At 43.1% G+C, this 13,691-nt stretch overlaps 1 protein-coding gene across 1 annotated transcript in view; it reads right to left on the reverse strand.

The window, feature by feature from the left end:
* The window catches only part of EMB2746 (RNA-metabolising metallo-beta-lactamase family protein), a 72,349-nt gene that overhangs the window by 39,107 nt on the left and 19,551 nt on the right, over positions 1-13,691 (reverse strand). The window contains exons 2-12 of the mRNA XM_087387581.1: positions 9,564-9,792; positions 9,168-9,291; positions 8,905-8,961; positions 8,426-8,617; positions 8,222-8,299; positions 7,623-7,805; positions 7,443-7,523; positions 7,225-7,290; positions 7,015-7,107; positions 6,498-6,623; positions 4,067-4,180 (exon numbers count right to left, since the gene is read on the reverse strand). Coding sequence (XP_087243707.1) covers positions 4,067-4,180; positions 6,498-6,623; positions 7,015-7,107; positions 7,225-7,290; positions 7,443-7,523; positions 7,623-7,805; positions 8,222-8,299; positions 8,426-8,617; positions 8,905-8,961; positions 9,168-9,291; positions 9,564-9,792 — 1,343 coding nt within the window. The remainder of the gene's footprint in view (positions 1-4,066; positions 4,181-6,497; positions 6,624-7,014; positions 7,108-7,224; positions 7,291-7,442; positions 7,524-7,622; positions 7,806-8,221; positions 8,300-8,425; positions 8,618-8,904; positions 8,962-9,167; positions 9,292-9,563; positions 9,793-13,691) is intronic.

A 13,691-nucleotide genomic window follows, 5' to 3' on the forward strand; every position in this document is an offset into this window, starting at 1 on the left:
TTTTGGCCCCCCCAAAGAATAATAAGTTCTACTTCTACCTACCTCTCTCTCTTCAATGTAAGGATTGCCTGACCTTTGTAGTGGATTATAGAAGCGGGCCTGGAGTTGTCATCATCCTGCTCATCATCATCCGATCCATTCAATGTTGGGCAAGCTTGCTTTGATCTTTGTCAATATTTCACTTTAAGTGTCCTCCTCTTTGTACCAATCTTCTGTAAGTCCCCCTATTCTAATCTTCAGCGCATTCTCACATCTAGCTTCGTGTTCTTTAATCTCTGCTTGAATATCATACTTACTTGCTTTGGTATCCACTTCCACAATCACTTCCTTCTTAGTAGTTTGTACTTCAATGCGAACAAGATCTTTGACTGTAGAGACTAGCTGTGGGGTAGGGGAGGAGTCCTTACAATATTTTACAGCCTCATCAATTACTGCCTGCTTACCAGGCCCTTCCAGTATGTGAAGTCGAGCTTTTATTTCTGCTAGTTCCAACCGTAGCTCTCTCACTGCTTGCTGTAGATAAAAAATCTGATCTTGTTGCCCAAGGATGGGTCGTTTGGAGCCTTGTTGATAATTGCGTGCATATGGAGAGGGTGTCATTGTTGCAACTGTAGAGTACCAAGTCCTGATGGAGGTTGAAGGAGTTGAGGGGGACTTGGAGGAGAGGATAGGCCATTCCATAATTGGCTTTCTGTAGAACCCCCTAGCTAAACCTAACCCCCGGGTTGGGTTGGGGGTTTAGCCCAGTTTGGGGTTAGGGTTAGGGTTAGGGTTAGGTTAGGGTTTAGCCTAACGTGGGATTAGGGTTAGGGTTGGAGGGGGGGTTTGCTGTTGACGACGGGACTAGAGGGTTTGTCAGTGACGACGGGCTAGGGGGGGCTGGTGGATGGCGGCGGCTGACGGCTGTTGGGGGCTATTGGCTTCTGGCGGCTGTTGGTTGCTGGTGGCAGCTTTGCTAGCTAGTTAGCTAGGTTAGCTAGGTAGATAAGTTAGATTAGATTAGATTAGATTAGAAAGGTTAGGCGGGGCAGTCGATGGTTGAGACAGACGACAGACGAGCTGAGTAGCGACGACGATGAGCAACAAACGGGAGAGCTACGGGAGCTGAGCGATGAACGGGGAACGGGGGAGGCTGAGCGACGGATGGGGGAGATCAATAGAGAGAGAGAGGGGGGGGGAGGGAGGGAAGGAGGGAGGTTTTTTAAGTCATCTGCAAGATCGATGTGTCCATGAGACTGTGAGAAACCTGATACAAACAAGCGGAAAGGGTGGAGCTACTAACGAGCAGCAACACCCATACAGAAAAACAAAAGATAAAGGCTACATAGTCATATTAGACTATAGTCATCTCCATCGTCACTATCATCATAATCATCATCAGATAATCTGTCATATGATACAAAGTGAGATATGCTCCAATGTCACAATTGTGATCCACTCCCTTCCACCTCATCAAGGGTGTTCTTTGTCTCCTGGTCACAGCTCTACGTCTGACAAGGTCGACCGGACCCTTGTCGATCGCGCTCTCACTTTGAGCAAGGAGGGAATTTCCCCAAGCATAATGTGTGTGTCAACCCTCTGCCTGAGATGTCGTGTCAATGGATTTGGATCTCGATCACGTTTAGGGCCTATGGAGTGGGAGCCTATATGGTCCAGCTGGAAGAACTTAGTGATCATGATCTGAGAAGAGTCTATCAGGGTATGCTCCTCTTGTCTTTGTGATCGAAGTAGGCTTTCACAATGTCTGACTGCCTCATGGATGAATGCGGTCAAGCATCTTTGATCTGAAAGGGAGAGGAACTAGGGTAACAATTGGATGCTATCTCTGAATAGACAGCAGAAGGGTCCTCGGATCTCATAGTAAATCTGAAAATGAAATGCTCCTCGGACTCAATCTCGTATAGACTATCTAATGTGCATATACGTCTCTCCCTGGGTAAATCCTCTGCTCGACCACTCTTAATATGGAGTCTCTGTAAAGAGACCCGAAACTACCCAATAGAGATCCTCAACGAGTGGGGTAAATGAATCCGCTTATATCCCATTGGGTCAATAAACCCCTCATTAAAGATATGTAGACAATGATCTCTGTGGAAGCTAAGCTTCACTGAGAGTTCACTCGGTTCCAACCAGGATCAGAATGTATGTAGCTGCAGGAGATCCTCATGTATGACCTAGTTGACCTCATGATACCGTTGTGGGGAGAACGAGGCATCAATGATGTATATTGGAAGGAGGGAAGTCTGTCCATGTGAAGCCTGAATCGCTCAAACCACCTCACTGCGTGTGCAAACCAGCACCTCTGATCACCTACATCTGATAGAGCCATAGAGGAGGACAATGCTAAGCCATGGTAGTCTGTTGTGTCCCGAGGTGCGATCCCCATGTGTCTAGACTCGGTATAGGTAGGTGATGACCTGAAATGATGCGTTGACCTGCAACCGAGATGAATCAAACCCAGCCTGGATGATCTGTTGAGGAACTGATGGCTTACTACGAATCATCCGTGATAACATGAATACTTGTAGTCGTTGCACACGAGCTCACTCTATATTTGACAGATCAGGCCCCCAACAAGGGCTGCCATACATCCCTGTTGGTCGGACCAAGGAGTCAAAAAGTAAGCACTTCGTCCCAGAGTCTTGAAAGTGTGAGCAGAAACATTGCCTATCAATTTTGTCCAATGAGTTGTCCCCTCTGCTCAAGTGAGCCTTCTCATGGGGAAAATAGATCCAGAGACGATAACCCCTAAATATGTGTATGTCAAGAGAATCTCGACTGGTGACCCATCGAAGGTAAATTGCTCCCGATGCATAGCGACCGGAGATGTATTCAAGATCATAACCTTGGTTTTGCCAAGGTTGATGTTCAAGTCATGCGATTAACAAAAAGACTGTAGTGCATCTAAGTGCCTCTGGAGGCCCTTCGCTGGGGCCAATAAGAGTACCACATCATCTGCATATAGCAAGATCTGAATCCGAGTGTCAGCAAGAGAGCAACCAGACCCTCTAGTGTTTGCATAACTATCTCAAGCTCATCAATGTAGAGGCCAAACAAGGTTGGTGATAGAGGGCACCCTTGTTTGACTTCAATAATACTCAAAATCTCGCTTGTCCATCCAAATCCTGTTCGAACTCTATCCGAGAGAAAGAGAGAGAGTGTGTGTGTGTGTGTTAACTAGACCATTTTCACCTTCTAGAGGAATATTTTCATAGCATTGTGCTATGTCAACGGAAAAAATACTAAATATTTTATCGGGAAGATTTAGAGTGTAGTCACCAACAAGAGCATTTAACACCACTTCTGAGAAAGAGCTCATGCTGAGTTTTAGCACATTACTTTTTAAGTTGTGAGATGCATGTTTTTAGTAAGCATCTATTGATAAGTCCAGTTTCATCATATGTGCATCCAGCGGTGATATGCGAATCAAGCTTCTTCAACAATCTTACAAGCTAAAGGGTACCAAAGTATGGATAGCTGAGGAGCTTACAGAAGCTCAACTCAAAAATAAGGCAACTGAATTAGCTAAAGTTAGGGCTGCCAAAGGATGGAAAATGGGCAGTTTACTGTGAAGGCGTAGCCCTAATCAGAGAGTTTAAATCAAAACCAAAAGACTCTCAGTCTTAAACTGATGTATGGCGATTACTCTTTCAAACTATTATGTAGGTACTCTAAATAAATGGGGGTTGCTTTTGCACTCCTTGGGAGCTGCCATGCGCCCTCCCTAAAGCAGTTGTACTAGAGGGTTTCTTGCTGTCCCATAGACCTTTTGGTCTCCAATGGATGTTAATAGACTCTCTCTCTCTCTCTCCCCCCCCCTAAGCCTCAGCACCCCCATCCTCTCCCATCCTGCTGCAAGCGGCCCATGGTTGACACGTACGATGCGTACCATTCGATATTAGTGCGGTACTAAAAAATCTTGAGCGTACGTTCGATAGGGGGGGGGAAAGATATATTTTAGAGTTTTAGAGTTTTAGAGTAGGTACTTGTACAAGGAGAGCTTGATGGAGAGGGAGATTGAGATGGGATGGGGAAGAGAGAGAAAGAGAGGTCCCAGTGAGCTTACTGCTGTATGCCTTATGCCCGATAGCTTTCCAAGTTGCTCATGCTCTTTGAGAAATGCATACTCTCCATGCACAGGCAGGAAATGTTGAGGCTGCACAAGCCTTATGGCTTCTTCCTGTACCAGGTCAGTGATAAATCAGTTTCTGCATTAAAAAGCTGCAAGAACTTAAGTAAAAAGCTGCATCAAAATTCCGGACACTCACAAAACAGCAAGACTTCTAGCAGGCATACAGGGTGTAGGAGTTTTCCTTTACCAAAAAGCTTAATCCCTAGACAGATTCAGGAAATTCACAGCTCTAGCAAAGAATCAAATTGCAAAAGGATCATGCGATGTGGGCAAACTGTGTCTATGTTAGCTCCTTATACTCAACAACAAAATTGCATTACAACAAATTATATGGCTAGCACATTGCAAGCTGAAAGGGCTTACCAAACACGTTTGGGACAGAAGCTACATACACTACGCCATAATTGATTAGCTTAAGACCAACGAAGGCCATAAGGAAACATATGCTCGAGAGACATGGAATCGTAGAAAAACAAACGTTGGCCACTTACATCTAGTTGGATGCATTGCCTATGCTCAGTTACCCAAAGAAACTAGAGGTACAGATAACAAAGCAGCTAAACACACATGGAAGGTCACATTAAAGACTTCAAGGCTTATACATTATATGACATTAAAAGTAAAAGATCATTACTTGTACATAAGAAATGTTCTTCAAAGACGAAAAGTGTTCTGTGACAGCAAAGGAAACAGGACAAGAAGGAAATAAATATATATCTAGATGAATCCAGGAACATGCCCAAACTCATCCTCTAAAACATAACACAGTGTGCAGTTTCAATCTCATAATAGTCATTCATAAGGTTGAAACCATACCATCACGCATAGAAGGGACTAGCTACTATGACGTCCCCACTGACGTCATTAGCGCCCAACAGTGGGAATAGAACGTAGTAAAAACATATGCTCTCACATATACAAATCCACACATCCACACATACTTGATCATCCATTTATACAAAGGTCTTTGTATTGAGTTTCTGTCCACACTCCAAAGGTGAAGGGCAGACTCAACTGTAACAAAGGCTACCACTAAAGCAGAAATAAATAAAGTTCAAACAATTACAATAGAAGCACCTACATATGAAGAAGGTGATACCACACCAATCCAAAATATAAAATCACAAAACCCTAGGGAAAAACCCAAATTGGCCTTACTAACACTCAACCACATACTTAAGAAAGAAATCAAGTTGAAACAGATACAATAGAAGCCCCTACACACGAAGAAGGTGATACCACATGAATACAAGGGTATAAACCCCAAAACCATAGGGGGAACCCAAATTGGGAATTAGGACCCATAGTAACACACTGACTCAACCACTAACCATATAGGGGGGAACCCTCAATGAGGGAGCAGTGCCCCCTAAGCTTATTACTAACCTACCATTGACCACAGCCTTGTGTTTCCTACACCCTCTTTAGTGACAATGTCTTGATGTACAAGGTGAGATCTCAATCACCAATAACTGACAATCTATACCACTGTATATGAAATCATTGTCAAGCACCTGTCAATACAATGGATTTACTTTTCCTGACAATTCATCTCCAAGTTCGTGCTGTTTGTACAACTGTACGAGTTTTTGCAAACTATTGGATCAACTTTCTGTTGGCTCTACCAGTAGGCTCTATTCTGTTTCACATTTGCAATTTGCAAATCATCTTTCGCTGTTCAATCAACTAAGTTAACTTTGTGACTGTCGAACTTATCCGATTGTAGTCCACATTGGTAAATTAATGTCTAGACTGTAAAATGGGCATTTTCATCTATCTGAATCCATTATATTTTTATGCTTGCTCTCATAGCACTTGATGATGTTGACTTCTTTCATCAGAATACATTGGATTTGAGAGGTAATGTTACGCTCTAGCCGAGGTAGCATGACCTCGGAAGAATCAGTCGACATTTCCCTTAAAGGATCTATATTTGTAATATATTTGTTTGCGCTTCATGTAAATGATCGGGAGGGAATTAATGTCAAGGTCCTAGGTGAGGGTTGATAGCACCAGACTAGGTGGATCTAAGGCTAAGCATCCCAAGAGAGGGGTGAAATGTTGCATTAGTAAGGCCCTATAATGATGGCATGTGGCATCTAGATCCATCTAGGGAGATGGGGCTTGTTGAAGCTAGAGAGAGAGAGATGAGACTCAGTTTTTCACATTCTCTGTTGTTGGCTCTCACGTTTCAGCAAGGTTGGCTGGGTGGAACGATAGTGGTGCTTCTCCCGTGATTTGTCTGTAGTTAGAAGTTAGTGTTTAACAGGTAAAGCTGACTGCCCAAATTGCAGATAAATAAGTTACACATGCAGTGCCACTGCTCCATGTCTAGAAAAAAAAAGTCATGAAGAAAAAGACATACCAATTCACCCCGATATGCATGACCAGAAGTATGCAGGTTGTCCGCCCTTCCCATTGCTATTGTAGGTCCCAATTCTGCAATTCTATTCATCATTTTCATGACTCGTATCTCATTCCCAGGTATCACCTGCTTAAAGGGAAGGGAAAGTAACGACAAATTTTGCAAGCTTAGAAACAGTAAAACATATAAAACGCAAGAAGAGCGCTTAAAGGGCTGAATCAATCAAAAGTGTTCTGGAATATTGAGATGATGCATGGCAAAAGGGGCAGCAGAACAACATTTAAGTTTTATCGAATTTGGCCTGACTTGGAAGATCCTAAAAAAATTTATTTGGTCGTCAAAAAAACCAAGAAAGGAAACATGTAACTGGAAGAAATATGTAAACAGCATATAACATATCATACATGGGAAAACAAGTGTAGTAAAGAGGCTCTCATTATCTTCAAACTCTAGTAAGTGAGCTAGAAAGAGAAAGCAAAGTCATCCTTTCAACAACTTGTTAAGATCTATATTTCACCTTAGCGGAGTATAGAACCAAATCATCCTTGTTCAACTTCAAAGAACGGCTACTCCCCAAGGAGGCCAAGTTCAAAGCTGCACGTGGTTCTGCCTGCCCTGAAGCTTGCACATTATGATACTTTGACAAAAAATCCATTGTAATTGAAAAGAAAAATGCACAACACCAAAGAGTGACATATCACAACAGCAAAGCAGTACACATGACCACCTGTGATCCTGTTGTCACAATTAGTAGGTCTTTTGGGGCATATGAATTTATATCTTCTGCTTTTACCTGCAGGGTAGCAACCATACAACATGACAATAAATGAACACTCATTTCTTCAACAAATGCTCTATAAAGTCAAGCACCAGGCAAAGTCATATGAGGTCCTGTGATAAGGCCTATCAAGGGTTGTAAATTAATAAACATAATCAATTACTTGCCAGGATTGAGGGGTCAAATGGAGCTTGCCCATCTTTCCAGGCAGCATCCAAATAAGCTCGCAGAGACATCCCAACAAAAACCTACCAAGATTAGCAGGATCAGAAATGAAACATGCTTCCAGCCTGGAAAATAAACGGATGAAAACATAGACCTGCATCAGCAGCCCCATAAGCATTTACCAGCTTTCGCCCTGAAGCTTCCGCAGCAGCTTTCACACTACCAAGACGGTGAACATTCGATGCAAACTGGGTGGTGATGACTCTTCCCTTTGCCTTCAAAACCCGATGCATCAAAGCCTGTGCCACATCTGCTTCACTAGTTGTTCGCCCAGGAGACAGTACATTTGTGGAATCACTCATCATCTGCAAACCAGACAGCTTCAGCACATTCATCAAAGTATATTGTCAACAAAATCAAGTGCACAAGGCTTGACAAAGTTCCACGACCATAGCACATGCAGCACATCACAAAAGTAATGCAAAGGGGAGCCTTCACATGGCAATGATTAGTTGAGCTTGTTTTCCTCTTCATCGTTGAAAAATACTTTGAGAATCCATCAATATAATTTTATGGGAAATCATGCTCATATATATGATTCCCTAATTAGGTGGCATGATAAACACAATAATTCAGTTCTTTCATGTCGTTCCATCAAAGAACATTGCCAAAAGATATCAAGAAAATCAAACCAAATGAAACTTCAATCCACACGAGACCCTAACCACTGAAACTTAAATCCTGCCCATGCAGAATATATAGAGCCAGCCACGAATAATACCAACGTCACTCCTTCCTTTGAAAGTTCCTCTAGTGCATTTCGATCAAAAACTTTCCCATCGATTGGAGCCTCATCGATCTGCCATGTAAGAAATGCTTAAATCAATTAAAGGATTTTCAAATGGCCAGAGATTCACTCCCAGGATCAGAGCCTTAATTATCTGACACAGCCAAACAACCTGTTGCACTGATATGCTGCCCCTACCTTCCAATCACCAGTATGAAGAATTGTCCCATCATTGCAACGGAGGACCAGACCACAGCAATCTGGAATTGAATGTGTAACTCTGATGGCCTCAACCTCAAAGGGCCCTGCCTTGAACCTTGTCCTCATGTCAATTGTCTTCAGTCGCCCTTCACTTCTGATGGTAAATTCATCCAATCGTCTTTTAATAAGCTGCAATATGTACCACATTCATGAACCCAGGAAAAGAGAAGTGAGAGTCTGTGCCTGTCCCATCCTCAATGTGGCTGGGAATACTCCTTAGCTAGCATTGAGTAACCAGGCCATTAAAGCATATCATTCAGGCTCTTGAATGTTATCATGATGTAACTCGCAACAGTAGAGATAAATAGGAACAAGACACCAAATCTACACTTCTCAGCACACAAAAACAAAATGTGGTGTCATCAAGCTATTTTCAACAAGATATTTCTGTACTATATGGAGAGTGCCGGTATTACTTCCATGGTGAAGGATGTTGCGTATACAGGTGTTGATGGATCCAGCACTGGAAACACCTGCAGCAGCAAACATTACCTACAATTACAATGAGAACCAGCTGGCATAAAGTTCTACAGTCCCTTCGGGTTGTGAAAGCTCGCCTAACATAGCAACATTCAATCAGCAAAAGAACGTCAAAGAGTCATCACTGACAAGAAAGAACTGGCAATTCTCACTAAAGAACAGTTAACACCTCCACTAAAGCTAAGCTATCAATCCTTACCCATGGCAAAGCACCAATATGATCCTCATGCCCATGTGTAATGATGAGAGCCTCAATCTTGTGCCTCCATCGATGTATAAAAGCTGTGTCTGGTAAGACTCTCTGCACACCAAGCTCTTCATAACTGTTACAAGAAAAAGATCAAATGATATCACTTTATTTTGCCCTAAACAGCCTCTTTTAAGGCCCAAAACCACTGCCTTGATAAAAAGTTCAACACAATAAAAAAATTTACATATCTCCAACCATAGGCAAGGCAATGTTTTGAAGCATACATGTCCTGTGTTGAGGTCTACCAGGAGACAGGCTCTCCACAACACAAAAAACTCCTAGAATATGCCACAAAGCAAAATGAAACATCCTCACAAAATTTGGGTGTGGTGTCTCAGGACTTACTCAGGGAACATCAAGCCTGCATCAATCAAAATGTAGCGATCGTAATGGCCGACAAGCATACAGTTCATGCCAATCTCCCCTAGGCCTCCAACAGGAAGGATACGCAATGGTGGTCCATCAGGCCCTTCATGAAACTGCTGCATTTTTCGTTGTACCCTATCATCCATACTTTTTAGAGGCCCCTCCATCCTAACTGCCTTTTGGCACGAGTGATGACCACTGACTAACCCTGACAAACAAAATTAAATTACAAGACACCAGAATCATGAAATTTATCCATGCAAAGTCAGAAAAAAGACCTTCACCCCACAGGATAAAAAGTCTATCTATAGTACCAAACTTATCTGAGAGAAGCAACAACAGAGTATGTGTTGGTGAACATTTATGCAGCTTCTCATGCCAAGGGATTGGTTACTAGTTTTAAATCTTTGGCATAGGCTTAACATATGCCCTGTAGGCAGAGATAACTTTACAATTTAAACTTAAAGCATTTACATTGTCAATTCTCCTATCTACTATGGTGGCTTCCGTCTTTACATAAGGACAGTAGGCAAGAAGTACAGTTAAGGTATTACGCCCTAAATGGCGGTTCTCCATGTATGGCAGGAACATTTAAAAGTATTAAATTTTGATCCACCTCATTAAATTCTCTGCTTTCCATATCTGGAGATTGAGTGTTCTTAATCAAAGGCCTATTCCAAAACACTACCATCGGTCTACTTGTTTGTTTTACTCTACTCTCTTTTCCGGTGATGTTCTGATTTACTGTGAAGGCAAGTGCCCTTACATTGTAAGAAATCCTAGATTTACTATATTTAGAAATGTGCTAAGGAACAGAAAGGAGACTGAAATAGCAAGAACAAGGAATATTTGTATTGCTTGAGTGTTTGTAGTGTGTCATCCATACACTTGGGCCTCTCTTATATAGAGAGTGAAGAGTCACACATGAAAAGGTGTGTACTCCAAAGTGTATGTGCATGAAGAGGTGTGTACCCCTTGTGAAGGGTGTGACCCTTGATGAGAGGGTACATTACAATGGTAGTGTCTCCTCAATAGAATGTCTCTTGTGAAGGGTTGTGCCTCATAGGAAGTGTCCCGTCGAAAGGGCATACCCTTCCACAAGTGTCCATTCATCAAACCATTCATAAGTCTAAGGTATAGAGAAAGATCCCCTCCCACTCAAAATAAGACCCTGGTGGAGATAATGAACTGGTGTAGAAAATATCACGATAAATTCTGAAAATGCTGCTGTAAAATGTCAGGGTATTGCTGTAAGTCTTCATCAGATTGCCAAGTAGCGTCGGAGTCGTCCAGATCTCGCCAAAGAACAAGAAATTCCGTGATAAGTCGTTGTCGAGTCTCACGCTGTCAATGGTCTAGGATACGCTTAGGAATAAGGAGAACATAATCGTCCTCAATTTCTGGGACATAATCACCTGCAGGAGGAACTAGTTCATCGCCTGGAATGTACGTCTTTAGCTAAGAAATATGAAATGTCGGATGGATTTTACCCCATGATGGTGGTAATTCCAATTTGTAACTTAAAGGTGAATTTTTCTTGACGATCCAAAAAGGTCCATAGTATCTTGGTCGCAACTTAGGAAACACAAACATGACCATCTTGGGCAATTGGGGCTACAAATAATAGCACCATGTTACCAGTTTCAAATTCCAAGTGACATCTATGTTTGTTGGCAAACCGTTGATATCTTGCGCTTTTCGCATATGATCCCGGACTTGGAGTAGAATGTCTTGCATTTCTTGAACCAGCTGATCAGCTAGGGCCACTCGATGTTGAAGTACAAAATTCGTTGGAACAATCTGAGTGTGTCCATAAGCTGCTTAGAATGGAGTCATGCTGATGGCACTATGGAAAGAGTTATTATAAGCAAACTCAAGGAGTGGTAGATACTCTTCCCAAGCTACTAGGCGTGATTGAATATAATGTCGGAGCATTTATTGCAGATTTTGGTTGACTCTTTGAGTCTCTCCATCTAATTCTGGGTGGTAGGCTGAACTCAACAGTAGAGTTGTACCCAAAGATTCAAACAATGAAATCCAAAAGTGACTGGTAAACTTAGGATCTCTGTCGGAAACGATATTCTTGGGCAATCCATGGTGTCGGAAGATGTGTTGTATGAAGAGTTTGGCGATGTCCAGAGTGTTAGAAATGACCCAACAGAGGGTACACGCAGCGGAAATAATGCCCAGGAGCTCACAGTGTGCAGTGTGGGTGTGGAATCACAAACTTCTTTACTTATGTGCATTCAATAGGTGTGCAGACTCATCAATAGACAATGAACCAAACTAGATAGAGAAACCACCAAATAATATATTTCCGTCCACAACTATGGACACAATACAAGAGAGACACATCCAGAGTCCCACCAATGGTGTGGTCCTCTGATCTTACCACAAAGTCCTTCTCCTATCTGCTGGCTATCTCTAGACTAGAGTCCGCGTGCTCCACCTCGAGTGTGAGTAGACTTTCCGTCTAGAATGATCTTCTCCACCTTGCTGTCTGGAAACCAGTCTAGGTGGGCAGCCTCCTGCAAGCTAAGTCTGCAGCACAAGGTACTTCTTTCTCCTCCTGACTGTAGGCCCAAAGGTAGCCCTGCTGCTGCTCCTTCTGCTGGTGGAATTGCTGCTTCAGATGATGTTGAAATGAGGCCTGAATGCCCTCTTTATATAGGCCCCAAGGGCCTGCAAAAAATACCGACTGGTCAGCCCTAATCTGGCCGACTCAGTCTGTCTGAAAACCGACCCCACAGCTCCCCATTTATGGGACTGTGGGCTGCCCTTTTGGGGCACTCATTACAAGGGCCCTTGGCCCATCTTTCAAGGGCAGATGCCCTATAAATACAGGGTCCAGCCCAGCCTTTGCTCCCCCGCCTTGCCACGTGGCCCTGCGCCACTGTCTGCCTTCATGTGAGGCCTGTTCCAGCCTGCTGTGCTGGCCTGCCAGTTTTCTTTCCAGACCCCAAAGCACTGCTGTTCCTGCTGCTGTCTTTGCGCCTTGTCCAGGGCTTGCTGCAGGTCGAGATCCTGCCTGCAACCCTTGCCATCCAGGTCGCTTCTTCCATGACTGCATCCTGCCATGAAGGCTCCTTGAGCTGCCTCTGCTAGGCCCTTCACTAGCACCTGGGCGCCATGCTTTTGTGCTTAGGTTTACCCCCCCCATGCTCTCCTCATATGGGGGCTTACAGATGGGGCGGTAACCTCTCCAACACAGAGCCTGTGCACTTCTTTTGCAAGCAACAAAGTGTGCCATTTTGGACAATCAATCAACAATTACCATAATCTGAGTGTTACCTCTGGACGATCGTGGTAGTGTTGTAATAAAATCCATGGAAATACTTTCCCACCTTTCAGTTGGAATTGGAAGAGGCTGAAGAAGTCCTGTTGGAAGTCGTTGGCTTGCTTTCATTTATTGACAAGATAAGCAAGATGTAACCATTTTGATGACGTCACTTTTCATCTGAGGCCAGTAGTATGTTGCAGTGAGTAACCTGTAAGTCTTGTTGATGCCTAGATGGTCAGCATAAGGAACTACATGATGCTCTTTTAACAAAAGACGTCGAACATCTTTGTCATGTGGTACACAGACGAGATCTTGATAATATAGAAGGTCGTCCGTATAAGAATAGGATGAGAAAATCTTCTATTCGGAAGTCGAAGGTTGATCTTTCGAAAGAACTTGTACTGCTGTGCCGAATTATTTATCATTGAGATACTTCCCTTTGAATGAATTCGGAACATCCACAGATAATGTAGAGATTACCATAGCTGATGCTAAAGTTAACCTGCTAAGAGCATCTGCAACTACATTGTGTAGTCCTGAAATGTACTCAATGGTCATGTGAAAGTTCGCCAGAAACTCAACCCAGCGTGCTCGTCGAGCGTTCATTACTGGCTGAGTAAAAATATTCTTTAGAGAGTGATGGTATGTCTTTACCACTGAGTTGGCTCCCATGAGATAATGTTTTCAAAAGCGATAAGCATGTACAATGGCAAGAAACTCCTTATCATAAACTGGATATCAGGTTTGCATATCAGAATGTTTATGGCTGTCAAAAGCAATGACTCTGCCTTCTTGCATCAAGACTGCTCCTATAGCGATATCAGAAG

Source organism: Dipteris shenzhenensis, chromosome 2, assembly GCF_047967505.1.
Source record: "Dipteris shenzhenensis isolate YYH24624 ecotype China chromosome 2, Dip_SZ_1.0, whole genome shotgun sequence".
Taxonomy (NCBI): domain Eukaryota; kingdom Viridiplantae; phylum Streptophyta; class Polypodiopsida; order Gleicheniales; family Dipteridaceae; genus Dipteris; species Dipteris shenzhenensis.